Here is a 21,086-nt window from a genome sequence, read left to right on the forward strand (position 1 = left end):
GGAGCCTTTGTTTCATGTATGCCTTATTTACAGTATGTGTGGCCTGTGTGAGCTGTCTCCTGGCTCCCTTATAATGGCAAATTTCTGCTCTCCTCTCTGCAGATTCCCCTCTGGATGTGACCTCCCCAGATTGTGCTCTATACAGCCTGTCTCTCTGCAGCCCAGAGTGTGCTGGAAATGAGCTAAGAACAAAGATGAAGAGACACACTCACTAAGATTTCCTTTTCATGTTCAGCATCAATTGGCATCCTGCTGTTTGATATACTATTGCACTGTATTCCTCGCTGTCTCACTGACACTCTATTCTGTTATCCCTCTATACAGTCTATTCTATTATCAATACTGCTATCTCTCTGCTATACACCTCTGCTATTCTCTATTCTACTGTATTTCTGTGACACTCTGATACACTCTGTTTTATTCTTTATGCTGCTGTTTCTGTGAGACTCAATTCTGTTATCAACTGTATGCCTTTGTATAATGCTGACATCTTCCACGAGATCAAATCGCTCACTGTCCAAGTTGGGTCGGAGAGCTCAGAGAAGCTCTTTAGCATAGAGAACTACTGAAGTTTCTTAACTCTCCTTGTACTGCAAAACAATATCATGAGATTTTCTTTGCTACTTATGTTTTCTTTCTTAACTGTACTACACATACAATTCATTATATCATACGTTTATTTACGCTTCAGTGTCTCTTTAAGGCCAGTTATTTGGGGGTGAAGGTAGGTGGAGATCAATTAGCATGTTTTGGGGAGAGAACTCACATATACATGGGAACCACATACAGATAGTGTTCTGGTTGTTATTCAAGTCTGGGCCTCTAGCTGTGCAAGGGCTATGCACTATGCCACTTTGCTGCCTACCACTCTCTACTTTTTTCTGTGATACTCCGTTCTATGACTTTCCTTAATGCTGCCTCTGTCACTGCTCCAGTGTCTTTATGTGGTACATTTACCTGTTCTGTTATCTCCCTGTGATGCACTGCTATGGCCCATATTTACAAAATATAGGTAAAGTTGACATGCGCAAAGCAATTTTATCTTTACTTTGGCCAACATTTTTGTGAGCAGCCATAGGGGCCCATTGTAATTATAGGCAAGGAAAGGGAATTTGTGTGCATGTGATGCCCGATAAATATCGTGAGTCAGGGCCTGAGGGCTCAACTCCTGATATTCATCAGGCGAAGCGGGAGCCCAAATTTTCCCTTCTTGCGGATAATTACAATGGGGCCCAAACTTCCTGCTTCCCTTAGATCAGTGGTCCTCAAACTAAGGCCCGCGGGCCGAATGCGGCCCCCTGAGGCCTTTTTACCGGCCCCCACAAACAAAATGTATTACTTATAGAAGCGGTCAGCTACATCTTTAAATATTGGTGGTCTGCATGTAAAATAGCAGTGCTGGCACCACCCATCCACATGGAAGCCAGAAAGCAGTAATTCGCTGGTTTCCAATCAAATTCCACATCAGGTGACACTGCTGTCCAATTGGACTGCAGGTTGTCACCTGGGCAGGCTTCACTGTCTGGCCTGCAGACTTCTACATCATTTTATGTTTACTCCGGCCCCCCAGCAGTCTGAAGTATGTTGACCCGGCCCTCGACCCAAAAAGTTTTGGGACCCCTGCCTTAGATAATAAAACCATGAGAAGCGCCCAAAAAACGATAGTGATCAAGAATAATTGAAAGAGACGGTAATTCCCCGAATTGCCGAATTGGAATGATCACACAGCACCCAAAATTTAAAGTGTACGTTATAGCTGCAGTGAGCTTTCCCCCAAAACACCCTCAGTATAGGTAGGTAGTCAGGTACAGTTGCCCCCAGTATTGGTAGCTAGGTACAGTTGCCCCCAGTATAGGTTGGCCGGGCACTCTCTTCACTTCCTGTTTCTGCCTGGTGCTGTCCCCAGACTTCTGCTGCCTGAGGAAGTCGCCTCACTTGGCATCATGGGCAGACCGGCACTGCAAATGATCTTTAGATGGTTTTGGGAGGTAGTTTAGGGATTGGTGCTCAGCAGACATGCGGTTCTGCGCCCAGTCGAGTGGCATATCAGCTCTATGGAGAGGGGTGGGCAGAGGACAAGCAAGGGGTGCCACACTGCAGAACATTCGCATAAAACAAAAGTCACTGCAGGCCAAGGTAATCATTATAAAAGAAGTAAGTGATGTGGACAATACCTGGTCACAGGATTTCTGGCCAAAAATGAGTGTTGTGGCTGAGAAAAAGAAATATATATGCAGTGCAATAATTGTGACGTCATGCGCATGGCAATCTGGGCCATGGTCGCACGCTGTAGTACATGCACACCGTGCCAGTGCACTGATGCCCGACTGCAGCGATCATTTCTCCTAATCTTTTTGGCTCTGGTAACCTTTAAAATGACACATCCGAGCAAATCAAAAATAAAAACATCCACTTACCTGGGGCTTCCTCCAGCCCCTGCCAGCCGTCCTGTGCCCCTGCTGCAGCTCCACTCACTGCTGGTGGTCCTGGACCCCTCCGGCGCAGGATTCCTACTGCGCCTGCGCAAGCGGCTCTCAGAGTTGCACCGATGTCAACTGGACTGTACAGCGCAAGCGCAGAACTACTGTGCCTGCGCTGTACAGTCCAGATGACGTCAGCGCGACTAGTGAACTGAGCTGGAGCGCAAAGGAAGCCGACGCGGAAGCCGACCTGACAAGGTCAGCTTCTCCACCAGAGTTGACCGGGAGCCACCGGAGCTGCAGCGAGGGCACAGGACGAATACAGGGTGCTGGAAGAAGCCCCAGGTAAGTGGATTTTCTATCTCGGATCTTCCCTTTAAAGTTGAATTATCGCAAATAGCTTCTGTTTGAAAGGGGAATCTGAAGTGAAAATAAACGTATGATATAATGATTTGTATGTGTAGTACTGCTAAGAAATAAAACATTAGTAGCACATATGCGTCTAATATTGTTTCCAGTATAGGAAGATGGAAACAGGAAAAAGACGAAAGATGGAAGAACTGGATAACAACTCCAGTTGTTATCTATGCAAAATAGCTTCTTTTGAAGCTTTTATCTGAACTGTCTGAACTGTTTTTTCTTTTTGCAGAGAAAAGTTCAAAATGTCATTAGCCTGCTCTGTTAAATCATTTAGAATACTAAATGTAGTGTATAAACTGCAAATATTAGAGAATGATGCAATGTTATTAAAAAAAAAAACTATACAACTGAAAATAAAAATATGAGACTATTTTCTTTGCTACTAATGTTCTATTAATGATCTGTACTACACAACCAATTCATTATATCATGTTTTTTTCGCTTCAGTGTCACTTTAAGAAGGCAAATTACACTGAGCATAGCTTTTTCGTACAGAGCTTTTCGGTCTCTTTTAGTCCCCTATACTTTCTTAGTGGTTTGGGGTCACCCGAGCTGCTTGGGTATTCTGATGTACCTCTGTGTATAACCACTTCTCTTGTTTGTCCACTCTCTACCTTTCTATGTCCCTTGGTTGGCAGTCATTATCCTGCTGTCTCTCCAGCTGTCACTCTGATGTCCCTGTGCTCCTCTCTCTGTCCCACCTCTCCTTAGCTGTCACTATCTATCCAGCCTTCTGACTTTCACTTTTAACAGTTCAATCTTAATAGTACTTTGTCTAGGTGCCGTTTCCCTTCTGTGCTCCGTATGTGTATCTCTGATAGCCATTCTTCATAATGCAGGACTTACAGCTCTCCAAGGCAGAGGAACCCTGGAGAATGTAAATCCCAAGTTCAGGGAAAGGTTTATTAACTCTATGCTCTCCACGCCCTTCTACTACACTAATTTTACAAAAACACGACCTGTTTTACCTCACAGGAGCCTATAGGCACAGATGTCCTGGTACCCTAGACTTCACCCTCCATGAACCCTCAAACCCCCACCAAACTGCACTGCAAATGTCCTGGCTGGCCCAGCTGTCACTTCTCCCTTACTTCCCTTGCCCATCATAAGTAGCTACAGGTGCCCCTTTGTAATAGGTAGTTATAGAAACCTCCGTATAAGTAGCTAGAAATGCCCCGATAGAAGGGAGGCGGGTGAATAACCTCTCATTTTCATTCTCATCAGGGCTCTGCATAGGGAAGGAGGAAGACAGGCACTTGGCAGGGGAGTGAGCCGCCTTTCCATCATCAGACGCCTGTAGGCACATGCCTACAGTGCCTAATGGTAAATCCGTCCCTGCAAAAAACCCTTACCTTACCAATACCAATACCTTTTGTAAGGATATAAAATGTACTCAATGGTAAAGATGTAATTGCTGCTGAACTCTGTGGGCATGAAAACCTGAGTCCCGCCCACATCCCATTGAGACTTGTGAGACAGAAGGTGGGGCTTAGCTGATGCTCACAAGCCAATCAGGAGGCAGGAGAAAGTTTTTCCGGACTGCCACTCAGCCCCTATTTTGTAGGAATGTATTGGGGAAGGGGGGGGGGGGGGGGTTGTAGCATGTGGAAGAAGGAAGGACAGGGAGGTTCTTCGGGGACTACAAGGAGCAGCAATGCTGCTGGCCCCAGCAAAATTGATGTTTTTTTTTTTTAAGGGAACCTTAAAGGACAGATGCTAGGAAAAAAAAAATCTACTTACCTGAGGCTTCCTCCAGCCCCTGGCAGCCGATATGTCCCTCGCCCGCCGCAGCTCCAGTGTCCCGAAGGTCCCCTCCGTTGCAGATGCTGACCTCACCAGGTTGGCATCTTCTGCGCCTGGGTGAGCAGGTGGCCGCGTCACTCGCGCTCACGTGGCCTGGAGCGTTCTGCACATGCGCAGTCATACTGAACTGATGTTGAACCCCACCGGGCTTCATGCCTGATACATGTGTCTCTGTCACTCTCTACCCTGCTGTCTCTCTGTCACTCTCAACCCTGCTGTCTCTCTGTCACTCTCAAAACTGCTGTCTCTCTGTCACTCTCTACCCTGCTGTCTCTCTGTCACACTCTACCCTGCTGTCTCTCTGTCACTCTCTATCCTGCTGTCTCTCTGTCACTCTCTACCCTGCTGTCTCTCTGTCACTCTCTACCCTGCTGTCTCTCTCTACCCTGCTGTCTCTCTCTACCCTGCTGTCTCTCTCTACCCTGCTGTCTCTCTCTACCCTGCTGTCTCTCTCTACCTTGCTGTCTCTCTCTACCCTGCTGTCTCTCTGTCACTCTCTACCCTGCTGTCTCTCTGTCACTCTCTACCCTGCTGTCTCTCTGTCACTCTCTACCCTGCTGTCTCTCTCACTCTAAACCCTGCTGTCTCTCTCACTCTCACCCCTGCTGTCTCTCTGTCACTCTCAACACTGCTGTCTCTCTGTCACTCTCTACCCTGCTGTCTCTCTCTACCCTGCTGTCTCTCTCACTCTCAACCCTGCTGTCTCTCTGTCACTCTCTACCCTGCTGTCTCTCTCACTCTCAACCCTGCTGTCTCTCTCACTCTCAACCCTGCTGTCTCTCTCTCTCTATACCTTGATTTCTCTCTCACTCTCAACCCTGCTGTCTCTCTCACTCTCTACCCTGCTATCTCTATGTCACTCTCTACCCTGCTGTCTCTCTGTCACTCTCTACCCTGCTGTCTCTCTGTCACTCTCTACCCTGCTGTCTCTCTGTCACTCTCTACCCTGCTGTCTCTCTGTCGCTCTCTACCCTGCTGTCTCTCTGTCGCTCTCTACCCTGCTGTCTCTCTGTCACTCTCTACCATGCTGTCTCTCTGTCACTCTCTACCCTGCTGTCTCTCTCACTCTCTACCCTGATGTCTCTCTCACTCTCTACCCTGATGTCTCTCTCACTCTCTACCCTGCTCTCTCTCTGTCACTTTCTACCCTGCTGTCTCTGTCACTCTCTACCCTGCTGTCTCTCTGTCACTCTCTACCCTGCTGTCTCTCTGTCACTCTCTACCCTGCTGTCTCTCTCACTCTCAACCCTGCTGTCTCTCTCACTCTCAACCCTGCTGTCTCTGTCACTCTCTACTCTGCTGTCTCTGTCACTCTCTACCCTGCTGTCTCTCTAACTCTCAACCCTGCTGTCTCTCTCACTCTCAACCCTGCTGTCTCTCTCACTCTCAACCCTGCTGTCTCTCTGTCTCTCTCTACCTTGATTTCTCTCTCACTCTCAACCCTGTTGTCTCTCTCACTCTCAACCCTGCTGTCTCTCTCACTCTCAACCCTGCTGTCTCTCTGTCACTCTCTACCCTGCTGTCTCTCTGTCACTCTCTACCCTGCTGTCTCTCTGTCACTCTCAACCCTGCTGTCTCTCTGTCACTCTCTACCCTGCTGTCTCTCTGTCACTCTCTACCCTGCTGTCTCTCTGTCACACTCCACCCTGCTGTCTCTCTGTCACTCTCTACCCTGCTGTCTCTCTGTCACTCTCTACCCTGCTGTCTCTCTGTCACTCTCTACCCTGCTGTCTCTCTCTACCCTGCTGTCTCTCTCACTCTCAACCCTGCTGTTTCTCTGTCTCTCTCTACCCTGCTGTCTCTCTCACTCTCAACCCTGCTGTCTCTCTCACTCTCAACCCTGCTGTCTCTCTGTCACTCTCAACACTGCTGTCTCTCTGTCACTCTCTACCCTGCTGTCTCTCTGTCACTCTCTACCCTGCTGTCTCTCTGTCTCTCTCTACCCTGCTGTCTCTCTCACTCTCAACCCTGCTGTCTCTCTGTCACTCTCTACCCTGCTGTCCCTGTCACTCTCAATCCTGCTGTCTCTCTCACTCTTAATCCTGCTGTCTCTCTCACTCTCTACACTGCTGTCTCTCTCGCTCTCAACCCTGCTGTCTCTCTGTCTCTCTCTACCTTGATTTCTCTTTCACTCTCAACCCTGCTGTCTCTCTCACTCTCTACCCTGCTGTCTCTGTCACTCTCTACCCTGCTGTCTCTCTCTACCCTGCTGTCTCTCTCACTCTCAACCCTGCTGTCTCTCTGTCACTCTCTACCCTGCTGTCCCTCTCACTCTCAATCCTGCTGTCTCTCTCACTCTTAATCCTGCTGTCTCTCTCACTCTCTACACTGCTGTCTCTCTCGCTCTCAACCCTGCTGTCTCTCTGTCTCTCTCTACCTTGATTTCTCTCTCACTCTCAACCCTGCTGTCTCTCTCACTCTCTACCCTGCTATCTCTCTGTCACTCTCTACCCTGCTGTCTCTCTGTCACTCTCTACCCTGCTATCTCTCTGTCACTCTCTACCCTGCTGTCTCTCTCACTCTCAACCCTGCTGTCTCTCTCACTCTCAACCCTGCTGTCTCTGTCACTCTCTACCCTGCTGTCTCTGTCACTCTCTACCCTGCTGTCTCTCTCACTCTCAACCCTGCTGTCTCTCTGTCACTCTCTACCCTTCTGTCTCTCTGTCACTCTCTACCCTGCTGTCTCTCTCACTCTCAACCCTGCTGTCTCTCTCACTCTTAATCCTGCTGTCTCTCTCACTCTCAACCCTGCTGTCTCTCTGTCTCTCTCTACCTTGATTTCTCTCTCACTCTCAACCCTGCTGTCTCTCTCACTCTCAACCCTGCTGTCTCTCTGTCACTCTCTACCCTGCTGTCTCTCTCACTCTCAACCCTGCTGTCTCTCTCACTCTTAATCCTGCTGTCTCTCTCACTCTCTACACTGCTGTCTCTCTCACTCTCAACCCTGCTGTCTCTCAACCCTGCTGTCTCTCTGTCACTCTCAACACTGCTGTCTCTCTGTCACTCTCTACCCTGCTGTCTCTCTGTCACTCTCTACCCTGCTGTCTCTCTGTCTCTCTCTACCCTGCTGTCTCTCTCACTCTCAACCCTGCTGTCTCTCTGTCACTCTCTACCCTGCTGTCCCTCTCACTCTCAATCCTGCTGTCTCTCTCACTCTTAATCCTGCTGTCTCTCTCACTCTCTACACTGCTGTCTCTCTCGCTCTCAACCCTGCTGTCTCTCTGTCTCTCTCTACCTTGATTTCTCTTTCACTCTCAACCCTGCTGTCTCTCTCACTCTCTACCCTGCTGTCTCTGTCACTCTCTACCCTGCTGTCTCTCTCTACCCTGCTGTCTCTCTCACTCTCAACCCTGCTGTCTCTCTGTCACTCTCTACCCTGCTGTCCCTCTCACTCTCAATCCTGCTGTCTCTCTCACTCTTAATCCTGCTGTCTCTCTCACTCTCTACACTGCTGTCTCTCTCGCTCTCAACCCTGCTGTCTCTCTGTCTCTCTCTACCTTGATTTCTCTCTCACTCTCAACCCTGCTGTCTCTCTCACTCTCTACCCTGCTATCTCTCTGTCACTCTCTACCCTGCTGTCTCTCTGTCACTCTCTACCCTGCTATCTCTCTGTCACTCTCTACCCTGCTGTCTCTCTCACTCTCAACCCTGCTGTCTCTCTCACTCTCAACCCTGCTGTCTCTCTCACTCTCTACCCTGCTGTCTCTGTCACTCTCTACCCTGCTGTCTCTCTCACTCTCAACCCTGCTGTCTCTCTGTCACTCTCTACCCTTCTGTCTCTCTGTCACTCTCTACCCTGCTGTCTCTCTCACTCTCAACCCTGCTGTCTCTCTCACTCTTAATCCTGCTGTCTCTCTCACTCTCAACCCTGCTGTCTCTCTGTCTCTCTCTACCTTGATTTCTCTCTCACTCTCAACCCTGCTGTCTCTCTCACTCTCAACCCTGCTGTCTCTCTGTCACTCTCTACCCTGCTGTCTCTCTCACTCTCAACCCTGCTGTCTCTCTCACTCTTAATCCTGCTGTCTCTCTCACTCTCTACACTGCTGTCTCTCTCACTCTCAACCCTGCTGTCTCTCTGTCTCTCTCTACCTTGATTTCTCTCTCACTCTCAACCCTGCTGTCTCTCTCACTCTCTACCCTGCTATCTCTCTGTCACTCTCTACCCTGCTGTCTCTCTGTCACTCTCTACCCTGCTGTCTCTCTGTCACTCTCTACCCTGCTGTCTCTCTGTCACTCTCTACCCTGCTGTCTCTCTCACTCTCTACCCTGCTGTCTCTGTCACTCTCTACCCTGCTGTCTCTGTCACTCTCTACCCTGCTGTCTCTCTCACTCTCAACCCTGCTGTCTCTCTGTCACTCTCTAAAATGCTGTCTCCTTGTAACTCTCTACAATGCTGTTTCTCTATCACTCTATACTCTGTTACTCTCTATCCTGCTGTCTCTCTGTAATGCTTTACAATGTTGTGTCTTTGTCACTCTCTATCCTGCTGTCTCTCTGTCACTCCCTACTCTGCTGTCTCCTCGTCACTCTCTATCCTGGTGTCTCTCTGTCACTCTCTAACCTGCTGTCTCACTGTCACTCCCTACCCTACTGTCTCTCGGTCACTCTCTATCCTGCTGTCTGCTCGTCATTCTCTAATCTGCTGTCTCTCTGTCACTCTCTAACCTGCTGTCTGTATTTCCTGTTTCTCACTCTCTGTATTTCATGTCTCTCACTCGCGTACGTTAAAAAGGGGCGCTGGGAAAAAAGGGCGCCGGGTTTTTAACGATAAGCATGGATAACGTTTAAAAATGTATTGTACTGTATTTCGTTTAAAATTAATGTTTTATAAAGTTATAAATCATTAAATAATGTGCATTAAATCGGCAATTGTAAAAACGTTAATCTTTCGTTTAAATAGTGAAACGTATAATAACGTTTAAAAAAAAAATTACTAAGTAACCCTCCCTGTACCTACCCCTAACCCCTAGACCCCCCTGTTGATGCCTAAACCTAAGACCCCCCCGTTGGTGCCTAAGTAACCCTCCCTGTACCTACCCCTAACCCCTAGACCCCCCTGTTAGTGCCTAAACCTAAGACCCCCCTGTTGGTGCCTAAACCTAAGACCCCCCTGTTAGTGCCTAAACCTAAGACCCCCCTGTTGGTGCCTAAACCTAAGACCCCCCTGTTGGTGCCTAAACCTAAGACCCCCTGTTGGTGCCTAAACCTAAGACCCCCCTGTTGGTGCCTAAACCTAAGACCCCCCTTTTGGTGCCTAAACCTAAGACCCCCTGTTGGTGCCTAAACCTAAGACCCCCCTGTTGGTGCCTAAACCTAAGACCCCCCTGTTGGTGCCTAAACCTAAGACCCCCCTGTTAGTTTTTTCGTTTAAAAATAATGTTAAAAAAAAATGTACTGTTTTTCGTTTAAAAATAATGTTTAAAAAAAATATTGTACTGTTTTTCGTTTAAAAATAAAATTTAAAAATGTATAAATCATTAAATAATGTGTAATCATGAGAAACAGTAATAAAACATTAAGTCTCCGGGCGCCGCTTTTAAAACGTTATTTTTCTCCGGCGCCCTTTTTTCCTATCGGGCGCCCATTAAACGATATTTATTATAGGAGTGAATGGCGGCGCCCGATTTGTCCACTAGCCTCAGGCGCCCGAATTTACTGTTCCCCTCTCACTCTGTCTGTATTTCCTGTCTGTCACTCTATATTCATATCTGCGTGACTTCCACAGCCTCCCTTGTCTTCTCACTCAGTGTACTTGGCCATTTCTAGCCCTGTTGGTGCCGCCTCTCTGTGGCACAGCTGTCAGTCTAGTCTTGTCTTGTTCTGTGCGCTCCACATCTCTGCCCACTTCCTGCTGGCTGGTACTGTGCCTGACAGCTGTGAGGATGTAGGGAGGGCATCACCTCCAGCGGTACATCACTGTGGGGCTGCTGGTGAGCAGAGGGAGTGCCCAGGTCCTTCACGTTTGATTTGTTGATGGGAAATTCCACCGCAGCGTAATGTGATTGTCACCGCTACAAATAATTCCTAATTAATTGAGCTAAACTCAATCACATGCTGATTATTTAATCATCCACACTGCGGTAGGGAGCCAGGAAATTAAGGAAATTAAGAGTGGTAGTACAGGGGAGGGTCATTGTGATTGCTGCTGTCTCCTAGCAACAGCAGCCACTACTATGACAAATCCACCAAAAACACAGCGATGTGAGCGAGCATCACGAATACACACTAATCTGTTATTGAAGGAAAACTGCACTCTTTATCCCACTTTACAGCATCCCTTTTTTAACAATTTTCACAATTTCTTTACTGCAGGCCTGTTTCTAGGGCCATGCGGTCCGTGCGGGCGCCCTGAGCGCTGAAGGAGTGGGGGCGCTGTAATGGAAGGAAGAGTCAGCCGCGGGGAGGGTAGCCTGACCTCTCTCTCCCTTCCTCTCCGCGGGCCGCCCTCCGTTCTCCCCCTCCAACTGTGATTGCAGAGTGACCGCAGGGAAGCGCTGTATACAGACAGCAACTCACCTGCCTGCGTTCCAATCGCGGCTGATCTCCTCCTCTGCCAGCCGCTGATACACACACTGCTTCCAGCTAAACAGGAAGCAGTGTGTGTATCATCGGCTAGGCAGAGGAGGAGATCAGCGGCGAGTGAGTGGCGACTGGACCGCAGGCAGGTGAGTTGCTGTCTGTATACAGTGCTTCCCTGCTCTCACTCTGCAATCACACTCGGAGGGGGGAGCACGGAGGGTGGCCCGCGGAGAGGAAGGGAGGGAGAGGTCGGGCTTCCCTCCCCGCGGCTGACTCTCCCCTCCATTATGGGGGGGTGGGGGCGGGTACCTAACTATACTGGGGGGAAGCTACCTATCTAACCTATACTGGGGGGCACCTAAATAATCTAACCACACTGGGGGCACCTACCTAATCTAACCTATACTGGGGGGCAGCTACCTAATCTAACCTATACTAGGGGGCAGCTACCTATCTAACCTATACTGGATGGCAGCTACCTAATCTAACCTATACTGGGGGGCAGCTGCCTAACCTATACTGGGGGACAGCTACCCAATCTAACCTATACTGGGGGGCAGCTACCTATCTAATCTATACTGGGGGGCAGCTACCTAATCTAACCTATACTGGGGGGCAGCTACCTATCTAACCTATACTGGATGGCAGCTACCTAATCTAACCTATACTGGGGGGCAGCTGCCTAACCTATACTGGGGGAAGCTACCTAATCTAACCTATACTGGGGGCAGCTACCTAATGTAACCAATACTGGGGGGCCCCTACCTAATCTAATCTATACTGTGGGGCAGCTACCTATCTAACCTATACTGGGGGGCACCTACCTAATCTAACCTATACTGGGGGGCACCTACCTAATATAACCTATACTGGGGGGACCTACCTATCTAACCTATACTGGGGGGCAGCTACCTATCTAACCTATACTTGGGGGCAGCTACCAATCTAACCTATACTGGGGGGCAGCTACCAATCTAACCTATACTGGGGGGCAGCTACCAATCTAACCTATACTGGGGGGCACCTACTATCTAACCTGTATTGGGAGCACCTACCTACCTAGCTAGCCTATACTGGTGGCAACTATACTGGCTACCTATATTGGATGCACCTACCTAACTAACCTATACTGGGGGCACCTACCTATTTAACCTATGCTGGGGCAACTATTCTGACTCCCTATATTAGAGGCACCCACCTAGCTAACCTGTACTGGGGGCACCTACCTATCTAACCTATACCGGGGGCACCTGCTTATCTAACTATACTGGGGCACCTATGCCTGGCTACCTAAACTGGGGGGACCAATAGCCTGGCACCTATACTGGGGCACCTATGCCTGGCTACTTATACTGGGGGGACCTATAGCTGGCTACCTACACTGAGTGCAACTAAACTTGGCTAACCTATACGCGGGCACGTATCACTGGCTCCGTGGGGGGGCTAGCGCAATTTTTACACCCTCGCCCTGGGTGCATTTTAGCCTAGAAACTGCCCTGCTTTACTGCAATATTCAACTCATTTAAATATGGCTGTATTTTACTGTACAGCCCTCCCACAGTGCATGCGCTTTGATACGATTTTCGAAGCGCCTGCGTTTTTCGATCGCAAAGTCACCATGCTTAAGATAGTAGTGGACTAGTTGTGGTGCCCTGAACAGAGTAGTGGAATCTGTACTTGTGGCCAAATCATAATCATAGTGCATGCAGCAATTAGTCTGCATTTGCATTTGAGTCGGAGCACCCAAATAAATGAATAGGAGCACATGCAAATTGCATGACATACGCAGTGCTATGCGATTTCCAATGTGAAAATCGCAGTGAAATGCAGGCTTGAAAATGTGTGAAAATCGCAATCGCAGTGCAGCACTTGTGCCTAAAATAAGAAACTGTAACCAAGGATTGAACTTCAGTAGCTATGAATCCCTTTCCTAAGATAAATATTTACCTTTTCTCAAATAGAGGGGGGTGGGGGTGTCTGTATGGCTGATTTTGTGGTGAAACCCCTCCCACAGTGTGATGTCATGACCTAGGTCCTGGCAGTTTGCTGTCTGTGAACCTCGCTGCCAAGCAACCAGTACCTCCCTCTGTGCATATGTATACTTATAAAAAGAAACAACCTTTTAGCCTACCTCATTGTTAGGGGTTGTGGTTATAGATAATTGCAGTTGGTGCTGTCTGTTTTTTTTCTTGTTTGCCAGTTGTACAGATGATTACATTCAGGCTTAATGTGGATCATATAATATGAACAAATTACATGGCGAATACCAATCATTTCTTCTCACTTTGCAATGCATTGATTTATTTTTTTACCCTTTTCGCTAAAGTTCTTATTTACAAAGGACATCCTGCATAGTTATGCACTGTATAACACGACTGGTTTTAGTTCAGTTTCACAACACAAGTTGGTCACTGACATTCAGAGCCGGGACAAGGTCCTCCAGCACCCAAGGCTGAGACACCAAAGTGCGCCCCTCCATCCCTGCCACCCCATCAGTCACACACTGATTGCTATTAGACTAAGAGGCGCCACAGGGCCCACAACCTCCCCAACACCTTAATATCTAGTTATCTGGCTTGAAGTCACTGCCATGTATCCCCTTTTCTTATTTATTTCTGCTTCAAATACAATTAGGAATGACAGCTGAATGAATTCTGCGCCCCCTCCTACACTGCGCCCTGAGGCTGGAGCCTCTCCAGCCTATGCCTTGGCCCGGCCCTGCTGACATTGTTTACATTAGAAAATGGGATGACTGGGCTGAAAATGGGTGCAGAGGCAGTTTAGCTATGTAGACGCGACTGGAACAATTTCAAAGCACATTATTCCATCAGGGATCTATCAGCACACACTGCTGCATGTTTAGTACTTAGCACCAGTAGAAGCATAGAGTAGCAGCTTATATTGTATTTATTGGGGTTGACTTGACTTTATCTTAAAAAAACGGATAATATAAATAATGCAAGTATGATACATTATTGATTAGGACACACTCCCAAATAATTTGAAGCAAGCATACATAAAACTAACAAGTAAATAGGATTTTTATTTCGTTTTGAATACAGTGAAGCGTTGAGCTACCCATGCACACATCAACAAATGACTCTGCCAGAAATCCACTGCCCCAACATGTCAGATTAGCCGAATTTCCATTCAGTTTGACCTACAATTGTTCGGAACTATTGGTTGGACAGGACAGAAAAAAATTCTGTCAACTGGGGGCAGGGACAGGGGCAGTAGTTGATCGATGGGCTATAGCAGTGATCTGCATTAACCAGGGCAAAGCTGCGGTTCGATCAACCTTCAATAAAATTCTTGCTAGAATCTATTGAAAATCGACGTGCTGTGTATGGAAGGAATCAATCACAACAGGTAAATCAACATGTGGCCAGTTGGCCTCCCATAGTTAGCTTTAGACAGTAGGGAGAGGTGGCCCAAAGCATGTGCAGAGCCCAATATAGGCAGGGTACACATCTTGCATTCAAAACAGATGCACCAAATTAACAATGTTAATTAAATTAACAGTTTGCGCGCAAAGTATTCTGTACTGGACCCTTCCACTACGATGAGGCCATGCTTTTGGAAGGGACCCTAGCCTCTAACTAATTAACAAACAAGAATATGTATACCTGGGCAGAGGCGTATCTAGAGGGCTGCAGGTATGGCTCGTGCCATGGGCGCCACAGCACCAAGGGCGCCATGCCTGCCCCTGTGCTTCTCCATCACTCAGACCTCAGATCATATTAATTCTGTTATCTGGAGAACATGGCTACTTAACGTATGTAGGGTGCACTTGGCTTAGTGTTACAGAAGAGGACAGAGAGGGAATAAGAAGAGATAATTCCAAGAAAGTAACTTCAGCAATATCCGGAGCCAAAAAACACAGGTAACCACAATACATGAATGCGAGAAAGGATCCTGGAAATGGAGCTCTGACCAGGAGGGGGCAGGATTTCAGTTTTTGCCATAGTCTCTATATTACCCAGATACAACCCTGTACGTGGGAGCAGCTGGCCATAAAGGGCTTGATTCACAAAGCGGTGCTACCCTACTTAGCACGTCTAAAGTCTTTAGACGCGCTAACCAGGGTGCTAAGTAGGTTAGCACCGGATTTCTCAATCAGATCGTGCGCTAACTTTGCGCGCGTAAAGTCTTACGCGCGCAAAGTTTTACGCGCGCTAAGTCCCATAGGCTTTAATGGGCACTTCGCACGGTGCGCCCTGTGCTCTGTGCAGTACGCGCGTAAAGTTTTACGCGCATAAAGTTTTGCGCGCGTAAAGTTTTATGCGCGAAAAGCTTGTTTAGACGTGCTAAGGGGGTTTTCACAGGCGTGCTAACAGTTAGCACCGCTTTGTGAATCAAGCCCAAAATGGTTTACACATTTTTTAGACAACAGGGGAGAAATGGCAGCGCATCCTAAGCCCAGGCCACATCTGAATGACTACCAACAGAGGTGTGCAAAGACCCTTACACACCTGGGGTCTGATTCACAAAGCGGTGCTAACAGTTAGCACGCAGGTGAAAAGCCCTTTATCACGCCTAAACTCAGTTTAGGCATGATAAGTTTAGGTGTGATAAGTTTAGGTGTGATAAGTTTAGGCATGATAAGTTTAGGTGTGATAAGTTTAGGCATGATAAGTTTAGGTGTGATAAGTTTAGGCGTGATAAGTTTAAATACCCACTGGGTTAGCACCGCAGTGCACAGCTGATCAAAAGTTTTGCGCTAGCAAAGTCTGGTGCACTTCGCATAGAGTTTAATGGCGCTGCTTTGTAAACTTATCTAAACTTATCATGCCTAAATTTATCACGTCTAAACTTATCATGCCTAAACTTATCACACCTAAACTGGCTTTTCACCAGCATGGTGCAATGGTTATCACGCCTAAAGTCTCTAACTGGGTTAGCACCGCTTTGTGAATCGAGCCCCTTGTATTCAAAACAGATGCTACCTGATATAAGGACGCACTGCAATTTCTCCCTCATAGTTAGCTTTACTTGCTTGTAGAATTTCTGATCACAGGACAGCCTCCCAGATCCATGGGGATTATTTTAACATTGATTAGAGTGGTCAGGGACACACCTACTCTCTGAGACAGTAAGGACCCTGATGCACCCTTGCCTTGCTCTGTAGCGCAGGTTGGCGTACGTTCTACATAAGCACATGGCATCTGCAACGCTCACCTTTGCAGCGCTGACCTCATTCAATCATCCGGCTGATCTTTACTGGGGGGATACTTAATACTGGTGCACATCTGGCTTCCTATATGGGGAAGGGGAGAGGGAACATATGCTACCTATACGGGGGAGGGGGGTGGAGAGGACACCTCTGCTTCCTATACTGGGGGAACGGAGGAGGTGGAGAGGACACATCTGCTTCCTATACGGGGGGCACAGAGGAGGTGGAGAGGATACATCTGCTTCCTATACTGGGGGCACGGAGGAGGTGGAGAGGATACATCTACTTCCTATACTGGGGGAACGGAGGAGGTGGAGAGGACACATCTGCATCCTATACTGGGGGAACGGAGGAGGTGGAGAGGATACATCTGCTTCCTATACTGGGGGAACGGAGGAGGTGGAGAGGATACATCTACTTCCTATACTGGGGGAACGGAGGAGGTGGAGAGGACACATCTGCTTCCTATACTGGGGGAACGGAGGAGGTGGAGAGGATACATCTGCTTCCTAGACTGGGGGCACGGAGGAGGTGGAGAGGACACATCTGCTTCCTATACTGGGGGAACGGAGGAGGTGGAGAGGATACATCTACTTCCTATACTGGGGGAACGGAGGAGGTGGAGAGGATACATCTGCTTCCTATACTGGGGAACGGAGGAGGTGTAGAGGATACTTCTGCTTCCTATACTGGGGGAATGGAGGAGGTGGAGAGGATACATCTGCTCCCTATACTGGGGGAACAGAGGCGGTATAGAGGATACATCTGCTCCCTATACTGGGGGAACGGAGGAGGTGGAGAGGACACATCTGCTTCCTATACTGGGGGAACGGAGGAGGGGGAGAGGACACATCTGCTTTCTAGACTGGGGGAATGGAGGAGGTGGAGAGGATACATCTGCTCCCTATACTTGGAGAACAGAGGCGGTGTAGAGGATACATCTGCTTCCTATACTGGGGGCACGGAGGAGGTGGAGAGGACACATCTGCTTCCTATACTAGGGGAACGGAGGAGGTGGAGAGGACACATCTGCTTCCTATACTGGGGCACGGAGGAGGTGGAGAGGATACATCTGCTCCCTATACTGGGGGAACGGAGGAGGTGGAGAGGATACATCTGCTTCCTATACTGGGGGCACGGAGGAGGTGGAGAGGACACATCTGCTTCCTATACTGGGTAACGGAGGAGGTGAAGAGGATATATCTGCTCCCTATACTGGTGGCACGGAGGAGGTGGAGAGGATACATCTGCTTCCTATACTGGGAGCACGGAGGTGGAGAGGACACATCTGCTTCCCATACTGGGGGCACGGAGGAGGTGAAGAGGATACATCTGCTCCCTATACTGGGGGAACGGAGGAGGTGGAGAGGATACATCTGCTTCCTATACTGGGGGAACGGAGGAGGTGGAGAGGACACATCTGCTCCCTATACTGGGGGAACGGAGGAGGTGGAGAGGATACATCTGCTTCCTATACTGGGGGAATGGAGGTGGAGAGGACACATCTGCTTCATATACTGGGGGCACGGAGGAGGTGGAGAGGACACATCTGCTTCCTATACTGGGGGCACGGAGGAGGTGGAGAGTATACATCTGCTTCCTATACGAGGGGAACGGAGGAGGTGGAGAGGACACATCTGCTTCCTATACTGGGGGCACGGAGGAGGTGGAGAGGATACATCTGCTCCCTATACTGGGGGAACGGAGGAGGTGGAGAGGATACATCTGCTTCCTATACTGGGGGAACAGAGGAGGTGGAGAGGACACATCTGCTTCCTATACTGGGGAACGGAGGAGGTGAAGAGGATACATCTGCTCCCTATACTGGGGGCACGGAGGAGGTGGAGAGGATACATCTGCTTCCTATACTGGGGGCACAGAGGTTCAGAGGACACATCTGCTTCCCATACTGGGGGCACGGAGGAGGTGAAGAGGACACATCTTCTAGCTATACTGGGGGAACGGAGGAGGTGGAGAGGATACATCTGCTTCCTATACTGGGGGAACGGAGGAGGTGGAGAGGACACATCTGCTCCCTATACTGGGGGAACGGAGGAGGTGGAGAGGATACATCTGCTTCCTATACTGGGGGAACGGAGGTGGAGAGGACACATCTGCTTCCTATACTGGGGGCACGGAGGAGGTGGAGAGGACACATCTGCTTCCTATACTGGGGGCACGGAGGAGGTGGAGAGGATACATCTGCTTCCTATACTGGGGGCACGGAGAAGGTGGAGAGGACACATCTGCTCCCTATACTGGGGGAACGGAGGAGGTGGAGAGGATACATCTGCTTCCTATACTGGGGGCACGGGTTCTACTTAATGCTGGGACACATCTTGTTACCTATACTGGGGTGGGGGGGAACAACTGCTACCTATAATGAGAGCGCTACCTAATACTTTGGCACATCTGGCTGCACATATTGGCAGCTGACTCAGGGGCCCTGGGGGTGAATGTGCTGCTGGGGGGGAAGCGGGTTACTTTTGCCCTAGGGCCTCATAGTAGCAGGAATCCTCCCCGTGTGCTGGCCTCTGCTTAAATAATTTGTCTGCATTGTTCCCCACTGATTCTACATTACATTAGCTCTGTTAAAGAGAACCCGAGGTGTGTTTAAAGAATGTTATCTGCATACAGAGGCTGTATCTGCCTATACAGCCCAGCCTCTGTTGCTATCCCAAACCCCACTAAGGTCCCCCTGCACTCTGCAATCCCTCATAAATCACAGCTGTGCTGTGAGGCTGTGTTTACATCTGTAGTGTCAGTCTCAGCTGCTCCCCCGCCTCCTGCATAGCTCCGGTCCCTGCCCCCGTCCCTTCCCTCCAATCAGCAGGGAGGGAAGGGATGCAGGCAGGGACTGGAGTTCTGCAGGAGGCGGGGAGAGCAGCAGACTGACACTATAGAAATAAACACAACCAGCTCTGACAAGCTGTTTGTCAGCAGTGTGGCTGTGATTTATGAGGGATTGCAGAGTGCAGGGGGACCTTAGTGGGGTTTGGGATAGCAACAGAGGCTGGGCTGTATAGGCAGATCCAGCCTCTGTATGCAGATAATATTCTTCAAACCCACCTCGGGTTCTCTTTAAATTGACATTGATAACACCTACAAACCCTGGGTTTACTAGCTGCTCTTGGCTCGTTTTTCTAGTGATGGCAGGAATAAGCTAGTATTAAGAAAATAGTAATGCAAATATATTGTACAGTATTATTAATCCCAACCTCTAAGTAAAAGAGCTTTATAGCTTTAAACCCTTACAATTACTTCCCTTTAGTGCTAGCTCTCCTCTCAGGTGCTGTGGTGTCATTTTCATGTATAGTACACAAAAAACAAGTCAAAAACAAGGCAATAATTACATTTATTGCCCACAGCATCCAACCAATCAGCAACAGTCCAAAAAAACCTGAATGGACGTTACAACTGCAGAGCTATAAAACCAGCTGTCCTTTAATAGTAATCTGTCACTTACAGGCAAACTGCAGAGATGCCTCCCGGCTCAGGATGGTCCCCACCGAGTTAGTGGCTTCGCACTGGAAGATGCCCACATCACGGTCCCGATCTGGAGAGGTGATCACCAGACTTCTGTCCAGAACTCTATAGCGATAATCCTGGGCTTCATCAAGTAAGGTCCCATTCACTCTCCACCTGCCAACATCATAGAAAACACACAGGAGGGTCTCTAATGTGTACATCACAACAAGGGGTCTTCAGTAAGACAGCATGGAAAGGGCAGTAACCCACAGCAGCCAATCAGATGTCACATCAATGATGCAAAATTAAACAGTTAATTGACCATTACTAGAAATGGACTTCAATTCTAGTTTCCACCTTATGATGGTCATAAAAATTGAAAAACAAAGTTCAGGTTTTGTTGCTTAACACTATTGGGGATTTTCTTTGAAGGACAGCTGTATTTTATAAGTACATACAGTTATCCAAAACAAAATGCCCTGATGTGAAAAGCCAAGGATTTTGCTTACTTCCAGTGCTAATGTTCCCTCCAGCCACTAGGTGTCACTGTTGATCAGAAAAAAAAAGTGGTTTCAATGGAGAATCAGTCTACTTTCTAGTGATGGGAAATTCCGATCTTTTCAAGGAATCGGATCATTCGATTCGGTTCATTGAAAAGATCCGGATCTTTGAACGAATCATTTGATTCATTTTACTGTGGATAGAGGCCTAGTGCGCACCGCGTTTCCGCTGCGGTTTGCGATCTGCTTGCGGGTGCGGATCCGCTAGGGTAATGTATTTCAATGGGCTGGTGCACACCAGAGCGGGAGGCGTTTTGCAGAAACGCATACTCCCGGGCTGCTGCAGATTTTGGATTGCGGATGCGTTTCTGCCTCAATGTTAAGTATAGGAAAACCGCAAACCGCTCTGAAAAACGGCACTTCAGAGCGGTTTGCCAGGCGTTTTTTGTTACAGTAGCTGTTCAGTAACAGCTTTACTGTAACAATACATGAAATCTACTATACCAAAACCGCTACACAAAACCGTAAAACGCTAGCTGAAACGCTGCAGAAAAATAAGAAAAAGCGTTTCAAAATCTGCTAGCATTTTGCGGATCTGCTAGCGGTTTTTGGTGTGCACTAGGCCTTAGACTGGGGAGTGAATGACTAGTAGGACAGGACTTTCAGTGCACTGTGTACATTCCTTCAAGCCTGGCTGCTAGTATACCTAGCTAGATGTCAACATTACTGCTGGCTGCTTTAGGCAAGGCTATTTACTGCTATATTTTACTTTAATTTACTTTG

The 21,086-nt window shown here is 48.4% G+C and overlaps 1 protein-coding gene across 8 annotated transcripts in view; it reads right to left on the bottom strand.

The window, feature by feature from the left end:
• The window catches only part of LOC137532531 (contactin-4-like), a 434,987-nt gene that overhangs the window by 81,184 nt on the left and 332,717 nt on the right, over positions 1–21,086 (bottom strand). For all 8 annotated transcript variants that reach the window (XM_068253129.1, XM_068253131.1, XM_068253134.1 and 5 more), the window contains exon 4: positions 19,802–19,977. In XM_068253129.1, coding sequence (XP_068109230.1) covers positions 19,802–19,977 — 176 coding nt within the window. The remainder of the gene's footprint in view (positions 1–19,801; positions 19,978–21,086) is intronic.

The sequence above is a fragment of the Hyperolius riggenbachi genome, chromosome 9 (genome assembly GCF_040937935.1).
Source record: "Hyperolius riggenbachi isolate aHypRig1 chromosome 9, aHypRig1.pri, whole genome shotgun sequence".
NCBI lineage: Eukaryota > Metazoa > Chordata > Amphibia > Anura > Hyperoliidae > Hyperolius > Hyperolius riggenbachi.